Genomic DNA, 27,657 nt, shown 5'->3' with positions numbered 1-27,657 from the left:
CGTGCCCATACATTGCAGCACAAGACAGAATGCGTGTGTGTGTGTTGTCACTTTCACATGATGTACGTTTTCAGTGGTATAGTGTGAACGGAGATCTTTTCAGGAACACCAGTGTGTATGTGGATCGTTTGTATTCTATAATGCTGCTTTAAAACCGAAATATATTAGTGTAAACAGTAGGGGTGTCACGATTTTGATTTTTAATCGAAATCGATCAAAATTTATGCTCAATTTCGATTATCAAATCAAAAAATAGAATCGTCGATGCTGCCACGCCCCCATGTCACGTCGGCTTGGCTTGCCAACCGGGAAAAAAACAGGCTTGTTGAAGTGCTTGTTAAACTGCAGAAGCAGGAGACCCGTCGACAGAGCTTAAACCCTCTCCTCTTTCAATGAAGTCGCCGGTGTGTAAGCATTTTGGATTTCCAGTGAGTTATGTTGATAACGTTCGTGTTGTCGACAAAAAAAACACGGTTTTGCAAGCTCTGCTATGTACGTATTAGGGTTCGCCCGATAGACAACACCGGCATCGCGATCCTCCACCCGCCCCCGTTGCAAATCCGCTCGCGAAAAGTACACACTCAGGCCCTGTTTACACTGTCTTTGTTTTTAAATGGCATTTTAGAACGACAACGATTTGACAATTAATTAATTATTCATAATCGAAAATCGAATCGTGCCTTTAGAATCGAAAATGTAATCGAATCGAGGATTTGGATTATCGTGACACCCTTAGTAAACAGGGCCTTATTGTACATGTACCAACTTTCACTCAATTTAACGTGAAGTTGTTATTCCTATTGAAGTTACTGGCTAATTTTTTTTTATTTACTTTCCTAAGCCTGTTTTAAAGAGTTGCTGTGAACTTGTGTATATACAGTTGTGCATGTCATTAATGTTTGTGCTCTCTTTTCCTGCTGAACACTTGGATGCAAAAACCTCTCTTCTGACGTCTTCATTTTGCTCCCCATCGCCCTCAACTAATACCACGCATTTCTGGGGTTCAAATACGCAGCAGTAAGTACGAGCACAATTTCATTTTCAAACAGAATAGAGCATAAACACCCTCTCTCCGCTCATTGGAGTGTACCGATAGTATTATTTACGCAGGATTTCTCACTGAGTTTATACCAGCAAGTCTCACTGATCAAAAGTGTTTGTCTGTCTTTTTTTTTCCAGCAGCAGAAGAATCTGGAGGGATACGTGGGCTTTGCAAGCCTCCCCAACCAAGTGTACAGAAAGTCTGTGAAACGAGGCTTTGAGTTCACTCTGATGGTTGTGGGTAAGGAAACACGTGCATACTGATCTACTAAATATAAGCTTTAGAATGCAAGTTGCTAATACTGAACTACACTCAACGTGTAACAAAGTTAGCAGCACATTGAACGTGATGGATTCAGTGTTCGTCGCAGTCATTACGACCACTCGAGGAGCTTCCTGTCTAGTTTTGAACGCTTGCCAGTTCGAGACTACATTCTTGACATTTGGTCTGAACGCTGTTTGGATAACCGCACAGGAAACAGGGGTTGAATGGCAGTGATTTCACATCCTGTTCATCTTGAAAAATGCAAGGACTTTTCAGTGATGTGCACCTAAATGGCTGACATTTTAGAACGTGTTGCTTAAAGGTGAATCTTTCTTGGTTAAACAAATTCCCAGTGATGCAAGATCTGTCCTGTTTTTGCTCAAATTTGGTCTGAAAGCTTACAATTAGGTGTTTGGTTTGGCTTTCCACCGTAGCTTCCCTTTCAACCTGATAGAGCTTGAGAGGTACTGCAAAGAGAATTCCCAAAGACAGGTGTGCCAAGCCAAGTGGCATCATATTCAAAATTGAGGCTGCAATTGCTGCCAAAGGTGCATCAACAAAGTATTGAGCAAAGGCTGTGAATACTGATGTACATGTAATTTTTCACAAGTACTTAAGTATCTTTTTTCACATTGTCTCTATGGGTTATTGTGTATAGAAGGTTAAGGAAATAAATGGATTGAATTCATTTTATAATAAGGCTGTAACATAAAGGGCTTCATTTTGATCTTTCATGCGCAAAGTACAAAGCGCAGGGTGCAAAATCATTAAGGGCCTTTCAGAATCCACTTTTGCTATTTTAACGAAGAAAAAAATCCACTTTACGCCGTGGCGCATGGTCTAACAGGGTTGTGCTTATCCTCTTAATGAGTTATAGGTGTGTTTTGAGAATAAACCAATCAGTAGGGGTGTCAAAATTAATTGTTTCTTTGGTGCACCGCGATGCAGACGCGGACAATTCTGTATCGGTTCAGTAATAATCATAACCGGTTATTATGTACTGACGTCATTTATCTCCTATGCTCTCTGTCGCGAGGGAGGTGAGCGTGAGTATTTACAACACTCAGCTAACTCAGGGCCGGCCTGTGGCATAGGCGCCATAGGCAAATGCTAAGGGCGCTGTATATCCAGGGGGGCGCCAGAAAGGAGCGCGGTTCAGTTGGTTTTGTTTTCGATATTCTTGACACACATTCAGTTACAGGCGGCAATAACTCAAAAACCTCTTACCCTAAAAAGATCTAAAGTGTGTTTCCTACAAAAAGACAAAGCTGGTTATGTTTCACAGCTGTCTTTCTTTTTTTTCGCTCCACACTACGAGCACTGCTCCATTTAAGCCCTCACAATATGTGTTTAGCCGGGATAGCTCGCGCTGAGAGGAGCTCTCAGTAAGGGACCGTCGGAAAAGTGCTTATTTTTTTCGTTTTTTTTTTTTCGTTTTTCTGCTCCGCTCTTCGCGAGCTCTTCCTGTTGTGATGGCTTAAGTGTGTGTGTGTGTGTGTGTGTGTGTGTGTGTGTGTGTGTGTGTGTGTGTGTGTGTGAGCGTGCGTGCGTGCGTGTGTGTGTGTTTGTTTCTTTGGTGCTGTCTATGTTTGTGTTTGAATGAGAGACAGTGTGGTGCTGTGTCTCTGTGTGTTTATAGAGACAGCTTGTTATAGCCTCTCCTCTAAAATATAACACTGTATATGGAAAGCATTGTCAATGCACCGTGATGCACCGAAATATCGAATTGAACCGAATCGAAGGCATGATAATCGTAACCGAACCGTGAGACCAGTATAGGTTCACACCTCTACCAATCAGAGTCTCGTCTCCCATTCCCTTTAAGAGTCAGTTGCTCTGCGCCATAGTGCATTTGTACATGCTGTGCCCCATATGGTCTAAAACCTGACAGATGGACAAATCTAAGTTTAAATATAAATAATACAGCTAATCATGATGACATTATACAAAAGTAAATTGTTATGAATAAACTGAAAAAGCCCCCCGAGATGAAGAAGCCATGGAGGCGGTGGTTTTTATATTTATGTAGGCTAGAAAAGAATAATTTTTGAAATATTTTAATCCTTTAATTCTTTTTCATATGTAAAGATATTTGCATATTGCTCTACACCCTGTGTGTATTAAGCAGTGTGTGAGCGAGGCGACAGCTAACACGCTCTGCGCTGGACAATAGACCAGCCTTGATCTGGTCTATTGAACCGTCTATTAAAGTTCCTCAAAATAGCAACGTGCCAGCAATGCGCCTCAACACGCCTCCTTTTTTTTAGATTAGAACACCTATGGGCGCACATATGAGCACAAATTCATTTGCTATTTAAAGAGCGTGCTGCAAAACGTCAAAACGACTCTTGCGCTGAGACGACTCTGCGTCGCGCTTTGTGCCGCATTGCGCCGGGTGTATGATAGGGCCCAAAAACGTGGAAAAAGTGAATCGCTATACTCTCTGGATACACTGTATTTAGTATATGTTTTGCCATAAATATAGCCAATGCAGCTGATCTGGCATTAAAACATAAATACACAAATAAATAAATCTTTAATCTAGGTAGACAATTTGCACTTTTTCCATCACATGAAATCCCAATATTTAGCTAATTTTCGATGCCTATTGAATCTCTTGCTGGTTTGTGAAGCAGATTGGCTGTGCTGCGCAGGTGGACATTACCCAGTTGTTCTTGTATTAGTGTTTGGGTATGGAAAACGGCCAAGTCTGTAATGGTGCCAGACACTCACCCTGCCAGAAGCGATTTTACTCTAGTTAATGTGCTGACCTCACTGCGTGAGACCGTGCCGATGAATGTTACGCTCTCTTAGTTGTAACCTTCATCCAGTCGCTCATCTGTTCACTGTAGTTTAGCCCCGCTGCTTGAACACTACATTAACACTAATGCTAAAGGCGTGATAATGAAGCATCATCACAACTCTAGAGGTGTCATCATGAGTATTTGAAACAATCAGTGGTTTATCCGAGTTGCTGTCACATCTTGGCCATTAACGGATTTAGCAAAGAACTGACAAAAAGCTGCTTGTGAGGTTAAATCCACTGTTCTCCCATGTGGCTCTTAGACGATCATTTCGACTGGTTGCAAAGAAATAGCTGCTCCCTCCTCCAGCATTGACGCAATATGTTTAAGAGTGGTTCACACGGGGCATGTCCTCTGCATTCCTTTAGCACAGTTATTTTAATTGTTTGTCTTCTTGCTCATTCTTCAGATGAACATGTTTGGTCAGTTTGTTTAGAGAGTTGAACGCCACGACTGTCGCATTTTTAAGTGTAACGATGGATTTAAAATGCCTAAATCACTATTTTTGTCTCTGATTTTGCCTACAAAGTCTACCTTAAGAACTCATTGTGAGTACAAGTATTGCTGAGGATGTACTGTATGCATTCCTTAAGCCTTGTGTACTGTTCAAATTAACTACCCTTTCAATATGTTGGTGGCTGTTTTTGCCCCATTGACTTCCATTATAACCACATTTTTTGATTGCAAAGCCATGACACAAAATAATCATGTATTTTAATTGTTGGTGGTTTTGCCTGTTGGGAAGAGGTAAAACTTTTCATTTTACTGTGAATCATTATTTGGCAGCATTAGCCCTTTTAGAAAGGCCCATGCAGAAAAGTTTTCGACTTTTATATGGAGTTCTATTGGGTAAAATAACAAGAGTCAAAGTAGAGGTCTTTATTTTTTATTTTCTAAAATATATTAAGGTTAGTTTTAGTTTTAATGTAAGTTTTCTCTTACACACCCCAACACATGCGCACACTACTCCAAATAACCATTTCATTTTAAGCCAGAAACTACGCTCTTTTTGCACTGAAACTGATGATCAACAGTAAAAATGACAAATTTGACCTCTTCCCTACAGGGAAAACCAGCAATAATCAAGAATGCATGACTATTTGATGGTGTCATGCCTTTGCAATCAAAAAATAATTTTCATATAAACGGAATAATTTTCATTATAACGGAAGTCAATGTGGCAATAATAGCCACCAACATAGTGAAAGGGTAATCCATTTGTCCAGAGTGTATTGTTGAATTTTATTTTTACATTTTCAAAGCATTTTTCCAAAATATGTGCCAAAATAAGAATTGACACCCAAAATCATTACATTTGCTGAAACACAGAGAAAGTTGTTGTCAAATTAAGACTCAAAATCCCCCCAGAGTGGATGAAAACATCCCAAACAGCACACAGGGGTTAAACTGTGTATAATATATCCTCAATTTATAAGCAATCAGACACCCTGCTTTCTAAAGATCACCATGCGATTGCTTATAAACTTTTTTCATTTGTAATTGCTATTGCTAAAATATAGTGAAACTAGATCATGCAGGCATCTAACATATTCGAATGTTTAACACATTTTTTCTGATGACTATAATGTTATTTTTTAACCAGATTTCAAAGCTAATTTTATGATTATTTATCCACTCTACAGTGTCATGGTTCTAGGCCTGTCATGATAATTCTTTTGTGCATTGAGTGATATTGTCATTTTGAGATCATTTTATGCCACTTATTATATGATTATACAGCAGCATAATAATGCAAATAGCCATAAACACTTTCGAGTGACTAAGGCTTTTCATTCTTAAGGTTATTTACATCCTGTAATTTGATGTAAAAACAATAAATCGCATTTTCAATTCATATTTATTTCTATAAGGGCGAGGCAGTGGCGCAGTAGGTAGTGCTGTCTCCTTACAGCAAGAAGGTCGCTGGGTCGCTGGTTCGAACCTCGGCTCAGTTGGCGTTTCTGTGTGGAGTTTGCATGTTCTCCCTGCCTTCGCGTGGGTTTCCTCCGGGTGCTCCGGTTTCCCCCACAGTCCAAAGACATGCGGTACAGGTGAATTGGGTAGGCTAAATTGTCCATTGTGAATGAATGAGTGTGTGTGTGTGTGTGTGTGTGTGTGGATGTTTCCCAGAGATGGGTTGCGGCTGGAAGGTCATCCGCTGCGTAAAAACTTGCTGGATAAGTTGGCGGTTCATTCCGCTGTGGCGACCCCGGATTAATAGAGGGACTAAGCCGACAAGAAAATGAATGAATTTGTTTCTATAGCGCTTTTGCAATGTAGATTGTCAAAACAACTTAACATAGAAGTTCTAGTAAATTAAAAATGAGTTGAAGTTCAGTTCAGTTAAGTTTAGTGTAGTTTAAATTTCACTACTGAAAGTCCAAACACTAAAGAGCAAATCCATCCATGCACAGCTCCACAAGTCCCAAACCAAGCAAGCCAGTGGCAACAGTGGTGAGGAACCAACATCACCGATTGACTAAAGTGAAGGGAAAAAAAAAACTTGAGAGAAACTAGGCTTGGTTGGGCATGACCATTTCTCCTCTGGCCAAACTTATTGCGCAGAGCTGCAGTCTAAGTGCCAAAGCGTCCTATTATAAAAATGTTCTATTATATATTTTGTTAAATGTGTAATTATTAACATTGGCAGTGGTGAGGTAGAATGTAAATGTCCATGTAAAATGGCTTTTATAAGGATAAATTTTTTGTTAACACCAAATATTATTGAAGTCATGTCCAAATATTAAACGTTAAGTCGACATAATTGATGTCATGTTTCTACATGGTCCAATAAAAACAATTCAATTAGCTGATTTTGAAACATTTCATTTTACAATTAATGCTGAATACAGCTTCTTAATATTTCGTGGATTTGAAAGGATTCAGGATTCTTTGATTAAATTAAAAGTTTGAGATCAGTGTTTATTTGAAGTATAACTCTTTAAGTGTCTTGATTTTATTTTCGTTTAAATGTTACTGTATACAGAAGAATCTTATAACCTATACTCGATCACTATTCTTTTGGTGTCTTCCAAGCCCTGGTGTTTCCGCTCAGTAAATCTAGTTTTTATAGGATGATGTGCTGAATTCAGGTCTTGTTTTAACCTTCTGTGTATTTTCTGCTCTTTTTTTTTTCAGGAGAATCGGGGTTGGGAAAGTCCACACTGATAAATTCTCTGTTCCTGACCGATCTGTACTCCGGAGAATATCCTGGGCCTTCGAACAGAATCAAGAAAACTGTTCAGGTACGAAGTGAAGATGTTTCCTAATCGTCTATACATGACTTTTGTTGCTGTTCACTTGTGCACTGGAAAAAGAAGCGGCACATGATTTTTCTTAATTTTTTTACTTGAAGATTGCTGTATAATGGTTTTTAGAAGAATGCTTTGACACTTGCAGGTTCTTCTCTAGCATACTTTAGTAATACTTCAGTAATAGCTATGCTATGGCCTGCATGTTTGTACTTGTAGCTTATAGAGTGACTGTGAGTCCAAAGCTTTACACACCATTTCATCTTCATGAAATGTGTAATTGCGTCACATGGCGCTAATACACAGAGATATGGGAAAGTGTGTTTCACGCTTCTAAAGTGTCGAAGCATAGACTAACACCTGGCATTTACACCATACTTTCGTAATGTCTCAGGCCCTAAAATACGTCAGGTAAAACTATAAAGGTGTCAAGTCATTTTGAGCAATATCAGGCCAAAACAAAGTGAGTTTCGTGAGTTTTAAGCTATATATTTATTTTCGATAGTCTACAGAACAACCCTATCGTTAGACCATAACTTGCCAAATTTACCCTAACTTGCCTAGTTAACCTAATATCTGTTTTGGCGGTATGGTATATAGCAACAAAATGTATTGCGATAAATGATATTATTGTCATTTTAAGACCATTTTGACACTATAATAGCATCATAATGCAAGTACTTTTTCAAAGAACATATATTTTATTCTTACGAATATTTTATTTAATTATAGTCATTTTAACAGTTTATTAATTAGCCATTGGAATCATAATGTGAAAACAGATATCCTAAACAAAACAAAAAAAACAAACAAAAAAAAATGTCCTGGGCTGCACGGTGTCTCCGCGGTTAGCACTGTCGCCTCTCAGCAAGAAGGTCGCTGGTTCGAGTCCCAGCTGGGTCAGTTGGCATTTCTATGTGGAGTTTGCATTTTCTCCGGGTGCTCCGGTTTCCCCCATAGTCCAAAGACATGCGCTATAGGTGAATTGGATGAACTAAATTGGCCATGATGTATGGGTGTTTCCCAGTACTGGGTTGCAGCTGGAAGGGCATCCGCTGTGTAAAACATATCCTGGAATAGTTGGCGGTTTATTCTGCTGTGGCGATCTCTGAAATAAACACTAAAGCCTGGTTTATACTTCTGCATCAAGTGACCGGCGTAACCCACGGCGAATGCAACGCGCGTAGCTGTGCATTTATACTTCTGCGCGCTGTCTCTGTTGGTCTGCATTAACACTTCCGAAACGCTAGTTGGCAGTGAGGTATAAATGTTCCTCTGTGTCGAGTTTCTTCGCTGCTGTTTTGCTTTTCCTGAACACTTCCTGGATGTACAAGTGGCTCAAACTCGCTCATTTTGAGGCAGGAACCGTCAGACGTGCAACAACTTTAACTATGAGGTAAACACAAAACAAAACTTTCCATCCGGAGCTCCTTCACGGGACTCCACACCTGTAATCAATCGCTCGCGCCATTCACGTAGCTCACGGTCCCGCCCAGACTCGTCAGAGCTACCAAGTCGACCAATCACAGAGCTTGCGCTACGCGTTGTTGCGACGTGTAGTTACATTTTTTGAGAGGTGCACGTCAGTGACGCCGACGGCCACAGCGAAGGGCTATGCGTCAGCGCCGTAGCATACGCCGGCGTTTGACGCAGAAGTATAAATCAGCCTTAAGCTGAAGGAGAAAAATGAATGAATAATAAATGTTATTAGGCGGCATGGTGGCTTAGTGGGTAGCGCTGTTTCCTCACAGCAAGAAGGTCGCTGGTTCAAGCCCCGGCTCTGTCAGTTTCTGTGTGGAGTTTGTATGTTCTCCCTGTGTTCGCGTGAGCAGGTCATCTGGTTTTCCCTTACAAGTCCAAAGACATGCGTCAGGTGAATTGGGTAAGCTAAAGTGTATGTAAGTGTGTCCTTGTCCTCTAGGGTAAGGGTTGAGCGTTAGGCCCGTAAAAAATTTGATGTTACGAAACACCAACACAGTGCGGCTAAATATCAACTTCGATATAAACGGCCCTGGGAGTAAGTAATAGTAATGTTTAACAGTAATGTCCAAGGTTAAAAGAACTAGAAAAAAGGAGCAGATCTATTTTCAGTCATCAGGCACCCACATCAAAATATACTATAGTGAATTATAATAATTAAATACTATATTAAATACTATATACTGATATACTGAGGCGGTATGTATTGCATATTATAAAGTGTTGTGCAATAAGTAGTAGAGCTGCACGATTCTGGCTAAAATGAGAATTTTTTTTGCTTAAAATAAAGATCACGATTCTCTCACGATTCTGTAGATGTAAAATAAAGGTATGGTAAAAACAATCATATGGCACAACATCGATAATAATATAATGTGTAGGTCTACTGGATTCTATAAATAATTCTATTCAACCAAAATCTACTCTGCCTTGAATGCATGTATTTACTAGGGCAAATGTTGAGGCCTTTATGTATAAATAATCATTGTTAACCCCAGGTGGAGCAGTCCAAAGTGCTGATGAAGGAGGGAGGCGTCCAGCTTCTGCTTTCAATAGTGGACACTCCAGGATTCGGAGACGCTGTGGACAACAGCAACTGGTGAGAAGGCTTTGAGTGTGTTTGATGGAGTGCCAGATATAATTATCACAGCATGGTTTAATATCAGGTTGGCTGACATAATTAGCTGGGTATGTGATGTTTTCATTTACTGTGCAGTTGCTTTGAACCAGAGGCCTGACCTGAATCTCCTGTTGTGTTTTACTCCAGCTGGCAGCCAGTCATTGACCACATCGACAGCAAGTTTGAGGACTATCTGAACGCAGAGTCCCGAGTGAACAGACGGCAGATGCCGGACAGCAGAGTGCACTGCTGCCTGTACTTCATCGCACCCTCAGGACATGGGTGAGAGATCTAAAAACTGAGCCTTTTCCTGTGTATTATTATTATTATTAAAGGTCCCATGAAATTAAAATATCTGTAGGCTATCTACATCTGTTTCATAAGCTAGTGCGCACCAAAACACTGACAAAATTTGCATTTGGGAGATATAAAACTGAAATAAACATGTAAAGCTTGCAGTTTGTCACTTTCACCTAAATGGATCAACAGTTTTAATCATGTCACCTCATACTTCAGTTAATCATCAAATCTTGACCAATCAAATGCTTTCTAGTATCTGACATGCTCCGCCCCCTTCAAGATGCTTTTCATTTAATGTGCTTGATCTCAACCACTCAGAGCGGTAATAAAACTAACCACTATTGGATGTTTTTAAAAAGAGGAGGAGCTACAATATGTCTGCCGTCTCGTTATATTTTAGTTGAGATTGCGTCAAACTAATAAATCAGGAATAAAAAATGCACATTTCAAAGCACTTCACTGGACCTTAAATAATGTCATTTTAGAAGAATGAACAGTGGTATATTGATCTTTAAAGGGTCACAAAACCAAACACCAAACCACATTTATTGAGCCATTGACAGTCATATGTGTCTCACACTGCTAAAAACACTATTTAGACACATATATTTCACTAAAAAGTGAAAATTGGTTGTTATTGCGTTATGTAAAAATGTGGGTCCCATGGCCAAACCAGTTGAGAACCACTGTTCTAAATGATCTTCTAAATGGGCGACACGGTGGCTCAGTGGTTAGCACTTTCACCTCACAGTAAGAAGGTCGCTCGTTCGTGTCCCGGCTGATTCAGTTGGCATTTCAGTGTGGAGTTTGCATTTTCGAATCCTGTTAGCGTGGGTTTTCTCCGGGTGTTCCGATCTGCCCACTGTCCAAAGACTTGCGCTCTAGGTAGGCCCACATGGAATCTTCGCGTGCAGAATTCCGCAGATTTTTAGCCCATCATTAATTCTGTTTATTTACTTGTGTAAATGTGTGTAAATCTATATTTATTCAGTTTTTAAAATAATTACAGTAATACTATTGACTAATGTGAAAGTGTTCATCTGATTTATGTTCAATGCAGTTTGTAAAGTCATATTTTCTGTCTTTTAGTTGATATAGTATATGAGAGACTTGCTTCGTTTACCAAATAAAGTGAATCTAATTGGATTTGCATTGTAAACATTAAATACAAGTTTAAAAGATTTTTCTTTTTATTTTACATTTTAAAGTTGTAGTTATGATACTCCCAAAATAATTCTGCAGAAATTCGCCGATTTTTACAGAAAAAAAATAAAGAAATAGCAAAAAGCAGATTCCGTCTGGCCCTAGCTATAGGTGAATTGAATAAACTGAATTGGCCGTACTGTACAGGGCTCGAAATTAACCTTTTTGCTTGGTAGCACCAGTGCTCCTAACTTTAAAAAAATAGGCACATCAGCTAAAATTTAGTCGCACCCACCAATTATGAGCACCGTTACTACAAGTTTTATACAAACATATTTATTGTGTTTGAAATCAACACTAATCAAACTAACAAGCAAAAAAAAAAAAATATATATATATATATATATATATATATGCAAGCGTGAGGAAAATATGTCTCAACGAAATCCCGTCATCACAAGAAAATACATTTTTATAACAGAACTGAGTGACCAAAGCATACACGACAGCTGATATTAACCAATCATTCGCGTTCAGTGCTAGAGCAGTGGTGGGCCAATAAGAAGAGCGCGAAGGCGGGGCAAGCATTACAGACTTGGCTTTGTTTACTGCAGCAAGATGACATGACAACTGTTTTAAACTATTCCTGAGCGCTGCGTTTCGCGTTTCAAGTGCAGACAAAGAGCTTAGAGATGTATTCTACGTGAATGTCTCCCGAATCCGCGCATGTGGTGAACATTTTGCAGTAAAAACTGGTCGCACACAACAATTTTAAGCACTCGCAGAAATGCTCCCAAATATATTTTAAGGTCGCATAGATAAAATTTCGGGCACATATGCGACAAAAATGATCGCAATTTCGAGCCTGCTGTATGTGTGTGGATGAATCGAATCTGTGTTTCCCAGTACTAAGTTAACAGCTGAAAAGCCATCTACTGTGTAAAAAATATGCAGGATAAGTTGGCAGTTCATTCTGCTGTGGCAACCTCTAATGAATAAAGGGACTAAGCTAAAGAAAAATGAATGAATGATCTTCTAAATCCCCCTAGCAATACATGAAAAATAATAATATATGCTGTGCGCAGGCCTGAGGATGTCAGATGTTATACCTAAGGTTATTTATTTTTTGTCTTATGTTAGTAAGTTTTCTTGATAATAGATTTTATTTGCAAATCTGTGCTGAGGTCACTGTAATTTTCCTTTCAGTCAGAGAAAACATGTGTATGACTGTGTTACTGTAAGCAGCTGTTCTCAGACAATAACGGGTCTGTGCAGAGTCAGTGAAGATGCAGGAACGTGTCGCTCTATTCAGTCTTGTCCACACAACCCTGATTATTATCAGGACTGAAGCGTGGTTGAAAGTAAATGGCATAATAGATGTTGTTAACCCTGATTCAAAACGGAAACAGTTTAGCAGTAAAAGTAAACTTAAGAGACAACTAGATTTGTTTGCTTTTCGAAAACAACACCAGTATTCAGTTAAAGGGGAAGTTCACCCAGAAATGAAAATCACCTCATCATTAACTCTTTCTTAATGTGGATTTATACCTTTATTAGTTTCTTTCCTATGTTGAACACAAAAGATGAGCAGTTCTTTGCAAATGTTAATTCAGTTTTTACAAAAATAGTGAAACCCTTTTTTAGGTTTTGTGTGTTGGTTTGTATTTTACAGTGTTTTAATAACATGTTCTCAAAAATGTCTGTCAATGTTTTCAAACAATTATATTTGATTTACCAAAGTCACACAAGTGGCAATTTTACGTCGGTCTCATGCATAATAAAGAGGTGTCACATCCTTAATGAAGATTTTCCCTCATAAATGCAAATAATGTCAACTCTTATCCTTTTGATAAGCATTATTATTATAGGTTGTTCAGAAAACCCTACTCAGTGTTTGTACTGCACAATTCCCCTTACTATAAAACACATTTTACTGGACTGTCCTGCTTTTAATGATTCCAGAAGACTTTTTTATGAAATGAACTGTCTTAAGGACATATTTAGCAAAGTGACACCAGAAAAGATTTTAGAGTTTTTATCATGTATTAAAACTAAAAATTTACAAGATTTATTTGATTTATGTATTTATTTGTTTGTTTATTTTTTTTTATTAAAAGATTGATATTTTTTCTGATCCCATAAGTCTCTGGTTAGTTACAGTATTTCTACAGTATTTATATAAACAGTATTGGGGAGTAACTAGTTCCATGTAACGGCGTTACTAGCAGTAATTCGTTACAGTTACTGAGAAAAAATGTGTAATTAAATCACAGTTAATTGTGGAAATATTAAAGATTACAAATGGTGTAACATCTAAAAACTTTCTTTAAAAATCTGGGATATGTTGGATAATATTAATCTGTTGCTTGATATGCACTGTGCCTTCTGCTGAGGCCATTTATTAAAGCGGTGCTATTCTGATGCTTTTGATTTGCGGCGCACCCACGGGCATAAATCCCGGGGGGAACATGTCCTCGGTATAAGTGCTTGAAAAGGATTGAGTTGAAAATGGCCATTAGAAACTTAAAAGTAATCAAAAAGTAATCAAATGTAATTCACCAATTAATGTATTAATGTAATTAATCACTACTAAAGGATTCTGAAAACTGTGAGAGCTTAATTCCACGGTGTTGTGTTGTATGTTTTTCCACCAGGCTGAAACCTTTGGACATCGAGTTTATGAAACGGTTGCACGAGAAGGTCAACATCATCCCACTGATCGCCAAAGCAGATACGCTGACCCCTGAAGAGTGCCAACAGTTCAAGAAACAGGTCAGTCTGATGCTCTCCTGTGTTAAGTCCTGTCCATTTAAACTCCTGATTAGGAAAAAAGGCATGAAGAGACAGCAGGAGCACAAGCCTCCGGCACCATGTGTGTGTCTGGAGCGTTTGGCCATCTGTCAGAGTATTATCTCCACAGGAACCTTGAGCAGGAGCACAGCATTACCGCCCAGACAGGAAAGATCAGATGAAAAGATTTGAGCACATCCACAAATAAATAAACAGAGGATGTTCCTCAACCCTAAACAATCACTCTTGGTGATCCTCTGGAGGTCGTGTGCTCACTAGAAGGAATCGCAGAGGTTTTTGTTGTTCGTTTTACAGTTATTTTTGTGTGTGCTTCTCTAGATCATGCGAGAAATCCTGGAGCACAAGATCAAAATCTACGAGTTTCCCGAAACGGATGATGAGGAGGAAAACAAGATTGTGAAAACAATCAAAGTAAGAGTTCTCCATTTGTGTAGTACTCCATACATGTTTTCCTAACTAATAAATACAGACTGGTGGAGGACATGACCTTGGGCAGGTGCAAGGTGACCAAAAAATGTAAGTTTATGACTAAAAATCATTGACATGAGAACATTTCATGTATTACACCAAAACATGTTTGAAAAGGTTTTTGTAAGTGATGTCTGAATGTCACAGTGTTTGATTAAATCAAGAGATATAAATAATAATTGTGACCCCTAGAATTTAACTTAATGATTTGTGCTAATATGTTAATGGACTCATCATAATACAGCAATAAGCATGACAATCAACCTTATTCAGGGTAAAGGCATGCTTAATATGTGGTAGGAAATTAAAAAAAGAGGCAGTTTTATCCACATATCCTGTCTCCTTACAATGTCTAGAGCCATTTCTCTAATACAGTACAATAGCTATTTTCCATACAAATGATTTAAGTTAACTTGTATAACAAATCATCACCTTATTCTCTGCCGACGAGCAGGCACAGCCATTTGAATCTTTTTGGCTCGAGACTTCCCGTCTCATTCACTTCCATTCATTATTAGACATTAAATACTGCTCGTTTCGCTGTTTGATGTTGCTAACTGATATTTTCTTATTATATTATTCTACTTGGTCTGTATAGTCATGCAAACATTTGTTTGTAGAGCAAGTATTTTGACCGTTTTCTGCCATTTATTATTCCTAGTCATTCTCCCATAGGCGACTGAATCGGAAGTTCTAAAACAATCGAGAAAACAGGCGCACTTCCGCATTTTAGAATAAGGTTAATAAGACAAATATGACATATATATGTATGTATGTATGTATTGCAAACATCAAAACCCAAATGATCAATAACAAAGACTATAGAATACACAAGACACGTCAGTCATATAGCTTTAAATGGGGAAAAGTTTAATGGTCAAAATGGCGAATGAAGTCATGCCTACTGGTACATCAGCTAATCAGAGATCCCTATTGACCTTATTCTAAAATGCGGAAGTGCGCTTGTTTTCGCGATTGTTTTAGAACTTTCCATTCAGTCGCCTATGGGAGAAATGACTAGGAAGCTTGTCAGCAGAGAATAAGTTGAATAGACTGATGATTCTCCGGAGGAGGGGCTAGGACCAGACGTGTGTTTTTGTGTAGATCTTTTTGTAATTTGGACGTTTAGAAATTTTACTAAAAAGACAGTTAATTAATTTTATTGATGATTCCTTATATGAAATTTAATCGTAAGCTTGACAAGTAACTTTGGAGAATTGATGTTTCCCCATTCAAACAGAATGCCAGAGCATACTGCTCGAGAGGCTTTTCAAAGATGGGCACCGAGTGAAATGACCTGCCTTAAGCCTGGTTTATACTTCTGCGTCAAGTGCTCGGCGTAACCCACTGCGCATGCAATGCGTGTAGCCGTGCTTTTATACTTCTGCGTGGTTTGTGTTACTCGCAATAACACTTTCAAAATGCTAGATGGCAGTAGGTGTTAATGTTCCCCCGTTTCAAATTTCTTTGCTTTTGTTTTTTTCTGAACGCTACTTTAATATACAAGTGGCTCAAACTCATTTTGAGACTAGAATCGGCAAATGTGCAACAACTTTTATCATAAGGTAAACACAAAACAAAATTTTCCAACTGGAGCTCCTTTACAGCACTCCACTCTTGTAAACATTGGCTCCATCTGGCTTGTGTGGTTCTCATCTCTGCCCACACGCATCAGCGCTACCAAGCCAACCAATCGCAGAGCTTGCGTTATGCGTCATTGTGACTTGTAGTTACATTTTTTGAGAGGTACGCTTCAGCTGCACAGACGGACACGGGGAAGACTATGCGACTGCGTTAAGGCTGCGCCAGAGCATACGCCTGCCCTTGACACAAAGTATAAATCAGCCTTTAGGGGCCGATCACACCGAACTTGCCTTTTGCATTGAGAGGCATCTTTTTAAAATTATTTATTAAAGGCTGATTATTTGCCCTGCGCGCCTCACATTTTAACCTCTTGCTGCGGCACGCATTTTTGCCATTTAATGGAAACAAAAATTGCACTATGTGCGTTCTCAGTTTCTCAACTTTTAGCGGTAAAAGCGTGTTACGTCAGCCACGTCTCTTTCGTTCTCCAATCAAATGAAAGCAGAGGCGGGGTTTCCGTTGAGGTGACATCAGTGTTTGTGCTGTGGTGACTTTTGAAGATAAACGAGAGACTTGTGGTTGCTGTCTTGAGTTATCTAGTGCCGAATGACTCCCAAATTTGAATTTCACGATATTATTAAATTAAAAAATTATAACAATATCAACAACAACATTTCCACACAGTACGCAGCTGATTCAGTCGTTGCCTAGCAACATAAAAAGCGCATCGCACTTCTTTTTTTCTTGTCAACAAAAAAGGCAGTGAGTTGCACCTCGCGTTTTTGGAACGTAACAGCATGTTTAGTGTGATCAGCCCCTTAAAGTGATTTTGTCAATAATAATAATAACAATAACACAGATTATTATATCAAGTATGCTCATATTTTAAAAAAATATTTTCCTTGTACAATTTATGCACATTTCTATACCTCTTGGCGTTCAGTTTTTATATATAAAAATATATGAATGGAAACAAAAGATGTGTGTGTATATACGTGCACACTTGTTTTTATACTCCAATAGTGACTCAAATCTGAATGCACACAGACTCATGGGGAATTGTCACTATAATTAAGGTCCCCACGTGTAAACATGCTTATAAATCACACAGAATGACATATGAAGTGTTTTGAAAATGTAAAAATGCTGACTATGGTTTGTGTAGTGTGGTCTATGAGAGTCCCCACTGGGATATAGGAACGTGTGTGCGTGTGTGTGTTTGTGTGTGTGTGGCAGGCAACTGACAGTGCATGTGGTCGACCAGGTGGTTGTAAACAACGTCTGCCAAGCTTTGCATGTAGCTTAAGCTGACAGTTTCCTCACACACAGCTATCCATGAGTCAGTGTCTTTCTCTCTCTCTCTCTCTCTCTCTTATTTTATCTCTCTCTCTCACTCTGTCAAGGATCGGTTGCCCCTGGCTGTGGTCGGAAGCAACACTATTATTGAGGCGAATGGCAAGAAGGTTAGAGGAAGGCAGTACCCATGGGGAGTGGCAGAAGGTAGATGTACTTGAAACGCCTTTGACACTGAAATGCATGCATAATTTGTAGGGCTTCAGTTTTCATTTCAAATGTTTGATTTTGGTTGAGCAGCTAACATTATTAAATGTAATTTAATTAATATGGTTATTTAATATGTGCTGATTAAATTAATCACAAGTTATGGCGAAGACATTTATATTGATAATAAAAAATCCAGTGCTGGGCTGAAATTAATCGCCATTAATCGCATCCAAAATAAAAAGTTTGTTTTGACAAACTATATATGTGGGTGCTATAAATATTTATTATGTTTATTTAGACCATTTTGAGGAATGTAAACAATGGCAATGGTCCTAATGAATTTTCTGAATTACATTTTTAATTTCCATTGCTCCCAGGAATCCAAAAAGGTCCTCATATTGATTGATAATGTTATGGAAGCTGTTTTAACATTACGATATGATTAAATTGCCTCTTGTTACAGAAATAGTTTGGCAACAAACAAGAAGTGTTCATGGGCCAATGACATAACCACATTGAAATGGTCTATAAATACACACCTGGATGCATATATTTGAGAAAAAAAAATATATTTGGATAGAAAATATTTATGTATATGATACAATTTATATATAAATAAAGTTTTATGTTTTTATATGTTTGTATTATATTTATATGTATATAAAAAACACACACATCTTATGTCAAAACAAATTTTGGATGCAATTAATCACTGTTCATTTTTTTCCCAGCACTAATAATAATAAAAAAAAAACATCTTTTAAGCTTTCAATCAAACAATATTTAAAAACTGTTTAAAATATTTAGATTAATAAATGTTTCATGAGCAGCAAATTTGCATTTTAGAATATTTAAAGCATAATGTGACCGTGAAGTGTAATGGGGCTGAAAAAAAATCTGCTTTGCATCACATATATTCAGATTGAAACTTTATTTTAAGTTTGCACTATGCACTAGGCCAATTAAATGCAACCCTTTTAATTATAAAAGAAAAAAACTGTGAATGGTGTAGTTTTCCTCTGCAATAATATTTCTCTTAGAGAAATTCAGTTTTCCGGGTCTAGCAAGCAACTGTAAATGGCATTTGAAGAAAAAGATTTGTTCAAAACCTGATTTTTTTTTTTTTTTTTTTCTTCGCAGTTGAGAATGGAGACCACTGTGATTTCACACTTTTAAGGAATATGCTCATCAGGTACAAACAGTTACATTTTATAATACAGTTTGAGAAGAAATTGTAAAGCCTTTGAGGTGTCATGAAGTGCTTTAAAATGTGCATTTTTTTATTCGTTGTTTGACGTAATCTCAAGGGAAAAACATAAAGAGAGTGTAGTACTCAGACCCCGTTTACACTGCCAGTTAAATGTGACCAAATTGCGAATTTTTAAAATTTTATTTATTCATTTATTTTTTGCTCATATGTGACACAGATTGGATCTGTTCTATGACCGTGTAAACACGAAAAAAAAAAACGCATGCATTCGAATATTCAGAGATCGGTTTCAGGCCTCCTTTATATGTGGAAATAAATAAGATATAAACCGGTTATGTGACTATCATGTAAACAGGCAGATCGGATTTATTGAGGCATTCTGTTTTGTACGTCATTAAACTTGCAACAATGCGGTACTTCTCCGCGGTTTAATGACAAAGAAGGAAGAGCATGTGTGGAGACGCCGACGCGTTAAACGACAACACAGGAAACATGGAAGAGGAAAGAGTTCAGTCACCACAATTTGCTCCCACCAGACCTAAGATCTCTCTCGTACTCACAAATTCCTCTGAATGGTGAAGGACACCATAAATAAACCCTAGGCGCAAGCTGCGATGTCAGCCCTTTCCCTTCTCCTCCGCCTCAAAATCATTTTAAAGTTGGGCGAACTTCAAGCTAACACATGCGCGATGTCGTGAATTGTATGGCAAGTGTAAACTTATGAATCGGATATGGGTCACAATTAAAAGAACAGACAGGCAAAAATATCTGATATAGGCAACAAATCGGAATTGGGCATTAAGACATAGTTAGGGCCATAGTTTAGCTCCTTCCCTTTTTAAAGATTAGCCAATAGCGTTTTGTTTTATCACTGCTCTGCCAGTAAGCTTGGTTAAGCTCAAGCACATCAAATAGGGGTGTCAAAATTAATTGTTTTTTCGATGCACCGCGGGGAGCGCCAGAAATGAGCGCGGTTCAGTTGGTTTTGTTTTCGATATTCCTGACACGCATTCAGTTATAGACGGCAATAACTCAAAAACCTCTTACCCTAAAAAGATTTAAAGTGTGTTTCCTACAAAAAGACAAAGCTGGTTATGTTTCACAGCTGTCTTTCTTTTTTTCGCTCAACATTATGAGCACTGCTCCGTTTAAGCCCTCGCAATATGTGTTTAGCCGGGAGAGCTCGCGCTGAGAGGAGCTCTCAGTAAGGGACCGTCGGAAAAGTGCTTCTTTTTTTCTTTTTTTTTTCTTTTTTCGTTTTTCTGCTCCGCTCAGCGCGAGCTCACCCTGTTACGAGGGCTTAAGTGTGTGTGTGCGTGTGTGTGTGCGCGTGCGCGTGTGTGTGTGTGCGCGTGTGCGTGCGTGTGTGTGTGTGTGCGTGTGTGTGTGTGTGCGTGTGTGTGTGTTTGTTTGTTTCTTTGGTGCTGTCTATGTTTGTGTATGTGTTTGAATGAGAGACAGTGTGGTGCTGTGTGTCTGTGTGTTTATACAGACAGCATGTTATAGCCTCCCCCCTAAAATATAACACTGTATATTGAAAGCATCTTTAATGCACCGAGATATCGAGTTTAACCGAATCGAAAGCATGATAATCGTAACCGAACCGTAAGACCAGTATAGGTTCACACCTCTAACATCAAATGTGAAGTGTCTTGAAGGGGGCGGGGCATGTCAGATACAAGAGAGCAATCAATTGGTCAGAAGATTTGAAGTATGAGGTGCCGTGAATAAAACTGTTGATCCATTTAAGCGGGAGTAGCAAACTACAAGCTTTATGTGTGTATATCAGTTTTAAATCTCCTAAATAAAAGTTTTGACATTGTTTTGGTGCACGCTAGGTTATAAATATCCTAAAAGCTAACAATACTGATACTAATATTTCATGGGACCTTAAATATAATCTGTATGTGCTGTATACTTTTTCCTCACCTAAAGCTGGCATAGCGTTAAACACAAACAAGCAAACATCACGTACAAGGGGTTTTGTTTTAACCATATGTTTTGTGTCAGAACTCACATGCAGGACCTCAAGGACGTAACAAATAATGTCCACTATGAAAACTACCGAAGCAGGAAGCTGGCGGCCGTCACCTGTAACGGCATCGACAACAACAAAGCCAAAGGCCAGCTCACCAAGTAAGTGGCATTGAGCAACATTGTATTAAAGTATTGAACCATTTCAAATGTCTGAGCTAAAAATGACCTCATTTGCATTCAGAAAGATATTTGCCTGTGTGGTTTTAGTGTGTTTATATATAACATAAGTGTGTGCGGAAATGACTTGGAATGACATAAGATCACATTCTTCTCTGACAAACAGGGTTCGTTGTGTAAAAATAAGTGAATGTAAATTACTACACTCAAAGCAAAATTATATTCCTGACAAGCGTCATCACAATACTTTAGTGTAGCTTTTCCTATATTTGATTATTATATTAGCGTTTATACTTCTGAATATTTGAAATGGCGTCCTACACCTGAAACAAAGCAAAAACAACACAGTCCTATTAACCTTAATGTTAAATATATTTGCATGCTGTAAACGTCAGTAGAGATTTTAATTGAGAGATTCAGTTTCTTCTTTCTTTTTGGCATTTCAAATCGATTCGTGTCAATGATGCCCAGTTGCCAAAGCACTGAAACATTTTATGTTGTATCATTTCCTGTTATCTGGGATATGCTAGAGCAAACTGTAAACCAGACTTACTTTTGTGGTGACCTACTTCTGTTTTTAATGTCACCATGAAATATAGTTTGCAAGACTTTATTTTGTCATGTAATCTTATAAATGCAATATTTTAATATTTATACAATATATGTGTGTATTGTAAGTATATATTTACAATAATGTATTGTTATCCAGTACTAAAGTATGTTGTAGTTTAAGAGTTTGAATTGTAGGTTTTTTAAATCTTTTTTTTTTCATTTGTCAATTTAAATTTGTCTTAATTTATTACTTTTGTAATATTTGTAAAAAAAACTATATTTAAAAATGAATTCAATTGTTTATTTTTATTTATTTTTATATATTGTTGCTGTCAAAATTAGCACGTGAAATATTTAACGCATAAAAAAAAAACCCGCAATCCACATGGTTGCAGTTTTTTTTATTTCCTGTTATGGCTATTGTGTGTTTGGATAAGACCAAGGAAGGACTTTTAGATAGAAGTTTCAGTATAAAATTATTAACTTCGCGTGTTTGACTTGTTTCTCCCCTCACAAGCAACTTTTTATAAAGCATCTGCTGCACGTTGCTTTCAGAATATTTGCTTTTAAAATATAGATATACTTTAAAATTCTTAATATATAAAGTCTAAATATCTAAAATTTCTTATATCAAGAAGCATTTTCTAGACAAGCAAAACATACTGTCTTGTTTTGAGAAATAATATGCCAATATTAATTGAGTTTTTCCTTAAAACAAGCAAAATAATCTGCCAATGGGGTAAGCAAATTAATCTTGTTTTATTCAAGATTATTTTGCTTACCTCACTGGCAGATTATTTTGCTTGTTTCACACCAAACTGAGGCTTTCATTTTATAGCTTATAAAACATGTATGCAAATTAATGCAATATCATATGTAAACAACAAGTCTTTGTATAACGATGGGTTGTTCTGTAGACTATCGAAAAATATAGCTTAAAGGGGCTAATAATTGTATCCCTAAATGGTTTTTAAAAAAGTTAAAACTGCTTTTATATTAGCCGAAATAAAACAAATAAGACTTTCTCCAGAAGAAAATATATTATCAGACATAGTGTGAAAATTTCCTTGCTCTGTTAAACATCATTTGGGAAATATTTAAAAAAGAAAAAAAATTCAAAGGGGGCTAATAATTCTGACTTCAATTGTATACAATTTATCTGTATATGTATGTAATAGATATCAAAAAGGGATTTAACAAAATTCAAATAAACCCCATCACATTTTCATGTCAGCTTTCATATTAACTGAACTGATCTTTTTCATTACATTATCTGTTGGTCACTGTGTGTGTATATTATATTAAACCTGCCTTTTACAGCTCACTGTGCTCTCTAACACTTTATTTATGGCACAAACTCTTGACAAAAGCCCATTTGCATGATCACATGCTCACTGACAGGTTCGCGGTCACGGCCTGCAGCTTCCAGCAGTTGACAGTAACCACTAACTTGAGAAATCATTCTGCAGGAAACCACACTGAACATCTTATAATCCAGACTAGCACTGTGTCTGATCTGCTTTCTGTTCACGCATCTTTTTTTTGCTCTGTTAGTGTATGATTTGCAGCATGCTAAGTGTGTGTGTGTGTTTTTGTCTTTTAGAGTTGACACGGTTGAAGGCATGTAAGTGGTCATTTACATTTTTCCAAATCCCTGTGTAGTACGGATCCTCTCCTCCTCTGGGTGTCTTTCAGTGTCCGTTTTTGTCCTCCTTTTCCAGCAGTTCCATGTGTGATTTGTTTATTTTATTTTTTTTATTCGATCTTGTGGCATCAACACAATTGTATTGATTAGATCAGGGGAAGCCAAACCCTTCCTTCTGTTTCTGGTTCTGAAGAAGCTGCTTCTCATTAACAGATGCATTCTTTTAAATCTGCAACTTTAAGGGCGCGTGTACTGTCCACCAAAGGGTTTTGCTTTTTGTTTTTTCTGTTGTTGTCAATGGAAGCGTTACATTTTTTTAAGTGACTGCCGTGCATCAAGACCCTGAACATGCATTTTACACCAATGATGTGTCCCAAATGCTACACTAAGCACTTCCACACTATACACTACCTGACAAAAGTCTTGTCGTGGATCCCAATTGTAAGAGCAATATATAATAACTTGATTTCTAGTTGATCATTTGGAAAATTGGCAGAAGGTAGATTTTTCTGATGAATCATCTGTTGATCTACATCCTAATCATCACAAATACTGCGAGAAATCAGTCAAGTTTGTGAAGGAAAAATCATGGTTTGGGGTTACATTCAGTATGGGGGTGTGCAAGAGATCTGCAGAGCGGATGGCAGCATCAACAGCCTGAGGTATCAAGACATTTGTGCTGCCCATTACATTACAAACCACAGGAGAGGGCAAATTCTTCAGCAGAATAGCGCTCCTTCTCATACTTCAGCCACATCAAAGCTCCTGAAAGCAAAAAAGGTCAAGATGCTCCAGGATTGGCCAGCCCAGTCACCAGACTTGAACATTATTGAGCATGTTTGGAGTAAGATAAAGGAGGAGGCACTGAAGATGAATCTAAAGAATCTTGATGAACTCTGGGAGTCCTGCAGGAACGCTGTTTATGCCATTCCAGATGACTTAAGTTATTTGAGTCATTGCAGAGATGTATAGATGCAGTTCTCCAAGCTCATGGGAGTCACACACAATATTCATTCTTTTACCACTGCAGCATGACTTTATATTCTGTACTGTACATTATTTCTGTTAAGTGAGAAGACTTTTGTCTTAAAGTCAGACCTTACTGTCCTAATTAAATAATTAGTAAAATAGGATCATGCCTTGATTTTTGTGATAAAATAAGCGTAATCTAGAGGCCTTTGCCTTACACTTGCACTTCTGACACCAAATGATCAACTAGAAGTCAAGATATTGTTGTTCCTAAAATTGATGAATCATTAGGAACAGTATAAATTAAATTAGTAGCTGTGAGATTCCCACTCATTTCTGTTTAACCGTCTCATTAGGGCTGTGACAATTTGGCTTAAAATCAAAATCTTTTAATCTTTTTTTTAAAGATTAATTTTTGGCCTTTTTGGCTTTATTAGATAGGACAGTATTTAGACAGAAAGCAAATTTGGAAGGGGGAGAGGGGTGAGCAGAGGCTGGTGTAGGGGGGTAGGGTACGGAAATGTCCTCGAGCTGGGATTCGAACTCGGGATGCCCTGACGTGCTACTACACTGTAGGTCGGCACGCTAACCAATCAGCTATTGCGCCAACACAATTGAACCTTTTTAAACAATTACGATTAATGATTGATTATTTTGCTTATTTTATATCTCACAATTCACTGACAAGTTTTGTACAGTAAATATGCTCACATATTACCAGTGAGAGATGTTTAAATTAAGGGTGCATTATTGGTTTTAAAATGATTGATGGAAACACACACTATCTACTATCTTTGATTATTTATTGAACATCAACAATGATCAACTGAAATTAAAACAAACGTTGTCTAAAACCAACAGCCACTTTTATTCTTTAAAAAAAAAGTGAAAATAAATAACTCGCACTTTTGGGGGAAAAAAACAAAATTTTTTTTTACGTTTTTCATACTAAAAGTACAAAATATTAAGCAGTGTGTCTTCTAAATAAAATAACTTGGATATCCTGCAAATAATAGTTTAAACAGCGCATTTCTTACATCATCTGTAAGCTAATATTGTAATGTAAATAATAACTTTAATGTAATGGAACATGCCGTCTCAAGGCATCTCTGGCACAGCTTCCAATCATCGTCAATGTAGTGCAAACGTGCAACATGTAGTTACATTTTAACAAAGGCTGCACTGGACCATACCTGAGCATTCGACGCAGAAAAACAGAGCAGGGTCACGTGACTCCTCGCGGGAAATAGGGGAAGTAATTAAAAGAAATTGACCTGGATTTCGATTGATTATAGATTCTGAATATCGATTTCGATTACTTTGTAGATTATTCACCCAGCCTTACACCTCATACATTTTTGTGTTATCCTATGCAGCTTTCCTGCTCTGCTCACTACTTCTAATCAGCATAATCGCTTCAGCAATTAACAGCTTCCTCTGCAAACAGGATATTTGTTTGTTTGTTGTTGATCTTCTCTGCACATGGTGAGCCATGAGCGTGTTGTTTATTTCAGTGTTTCCCAACCCTGTTCATAAAAAGACAAATAATAAGTACACATTTTCCACCTCTTCCTATTTAAACACCTGAATCAACACATTAGAAGAGACTCCCAAACCTGAAGGTAATGGTTCAGATAAGGGAAACATCCAAAATATCTACAGTTGGTGTGCCTCCAGGAACATAGTTGGGAAACGCTGCTTTGTTTGCTGGAAGCGCAGAGGTGTTATTGGGAGTGTTTGGTCACGGGTGTCCATCTGTCTCCTATTGTCTGCTGAAGGTGCTCTGCTCAAGGGGGTTTGTGGGATATGGTGTTTGTGTTGTAAACGGCTTGTGTCGCCTCCAGGAGTCCTCTCGCTCAGATGGAGGAGGAGAGAAGAGAGCACGTGACTAAGATGAAGAAGATGGAGATGGAGATGGAGCAGGTCTTTGAGATGAAAGTCAAGGAGAAGGTCCAGAAGCTGAAGGATTCAGAGGGAGAGGTACTGGACAACATTGTGTTTACATGCTAGTATTTTTGGGATGTTATATTTTATTTGTGTTATATAAGCTCAAAGGGTGTTTTTTGTATATTTGTTTTGTTATGTTTTATTTAGTACTGGGAAAAGATTAATCATGATTAATAGCATTAAAAATCTAAGTTTGTTTTGACGTGTATATTTTATATACACACACACACACACACACACACTCACCGGCCACTTTATTAGGTACACTTTACAAGTACGGGGTTGGACTCCCTTTTGCCTTCAGAACTTGACATGGTTGCATCAGGCAGTTACTGCAGATTTGTCGGCTGCACATCCATGATGCAAATCTCCCGTTCCACCACATCCCAAAAGTGCTCCATTGGATTGAGCTCTGGTGACTGTGGAGGCCATTTGTGTACAGTGAACTCATTGTCATGTTCAAGAAACCAGTCTGAGATGATTCACGCTTTATGACATGGTGCGTTATCCTGCCAGAAGTAGCCATCAGAAGATAGGTACACTGTGGTCATAAAGGGGTGGACATGGTCTGCAACAATACTCGGGTAGGCTATGGCGTTGACACGATGCTCAATTGGTACTAATAGGCCAAGAAAATATCCCTTACACCATTACACCACCACCCCAACCAGCCTGAACTGCTGATGCAAGGCCTGAAGGTTCCCAGTAGATCAGCAGTTTCTAAAGTACTCTGAGCCCGTCTAGTACCAACAACCATGCCACATTTAAAGTCACTTAAATCACCTTTCTTCCCTTTTCTGATGCTTGGTTTGAACTGCAGCAGATTATCTTGACCATGTCTACATGCCTAAATGCATTGAGTTGCTGCCATGTGATTGGCTGATTAGACATTTACATTAACGAGCAGTTGGACAGGTGTACCTAATAAAGTGGCCGGTAAGTGTATATTTATGTAAATGTGATGCACAGCAATATTTTTTTGCAAAGATCTTTAAAGTTAAATATAATTTATATCATATATATATATATATATATATATATATATATATATATATATATATATATATATATATATATATAATATCCAACTATGAACATTTTCTTTAATGTATGCATGCATGTGTGTATTTATATGTTGATAATAAATATACATATATTATTTGTTTGTAGATATTAAATATACAATATACACAGCACAAACATGTCACAACAAACTTATTTACTTACAAACTTTACAAACTTACTTATTTTGGATGCGATACATTTTTTTTTTCCAGCACTTATTTTATTAATTTTTTTCTGTACTATTTTTATTTTGTTATATAATATTTTATTTTTATTTATTTATTTGAATTTAATTTATTCGACCACATAGGCATAATGAAACGTTTCAAAATTAAATGAACATAAA

General features: G+C 37.7%; 1 protein-coding gene across 4 annotated transcripts in view; it reads left to right on the top strand.

Moving 5' to 3' along the window:
- Positions 1–27,657, top strand: part of septin7b (septin 7b) — a 34,198-nt gene that overhangs the window by 3,436 nt on the left and 3,105 nt on the right. For 2 of the 4 annotated variants that reach the window (NM_001256029.3, NM_001441546.2), the window contains 11 exon segments: positions 1,180–1,181; positions 1,183–1,282; positions 7,249–7,355; positions 9,839–9,939; positions 10,108–10,242; positions 14,058–14,175; positions 14,533–14,625; positions 17,670–17,766; positions 18,910–18,961; positions 20,990–21,115; positions 26,144–26,279. In NM_001256029.3, the coding sequence (NP_001242958.1) occupies positions 1,180–1,181; positions 1,183–1,282; positions 7,249–7,355; positions 9,839–9,939; positions 10,108–10,242; positions 14,058–14,175; positions 14,533–14,625; positions 17,670–17,766; positions 18,910–18,961; positions 20,990–21,115; positions 26,144–26,279 (1,067 nt within the window). 4 annotated transcript variants of the gene reach the window in all.

This window comes from Danio rerio, chromosome 16 (assembly GCF_052040795.2).
Source record: "Danio rerio strain M-AB ecotype USA chromosome 16, GRCz13ab, whole genome shotgun sequence".
Lineage (NCBI taxonomy): Eukaryota > Metazoa > Chordata > Actinopteri > Cypriniformes > Danionidae > Danio > Danio rerio.
The sequence above is the reverse complement of the archived record's forward strand: the minus strand, read 5'-3'. Positions and strand labels throughout refer to the sequence as shown.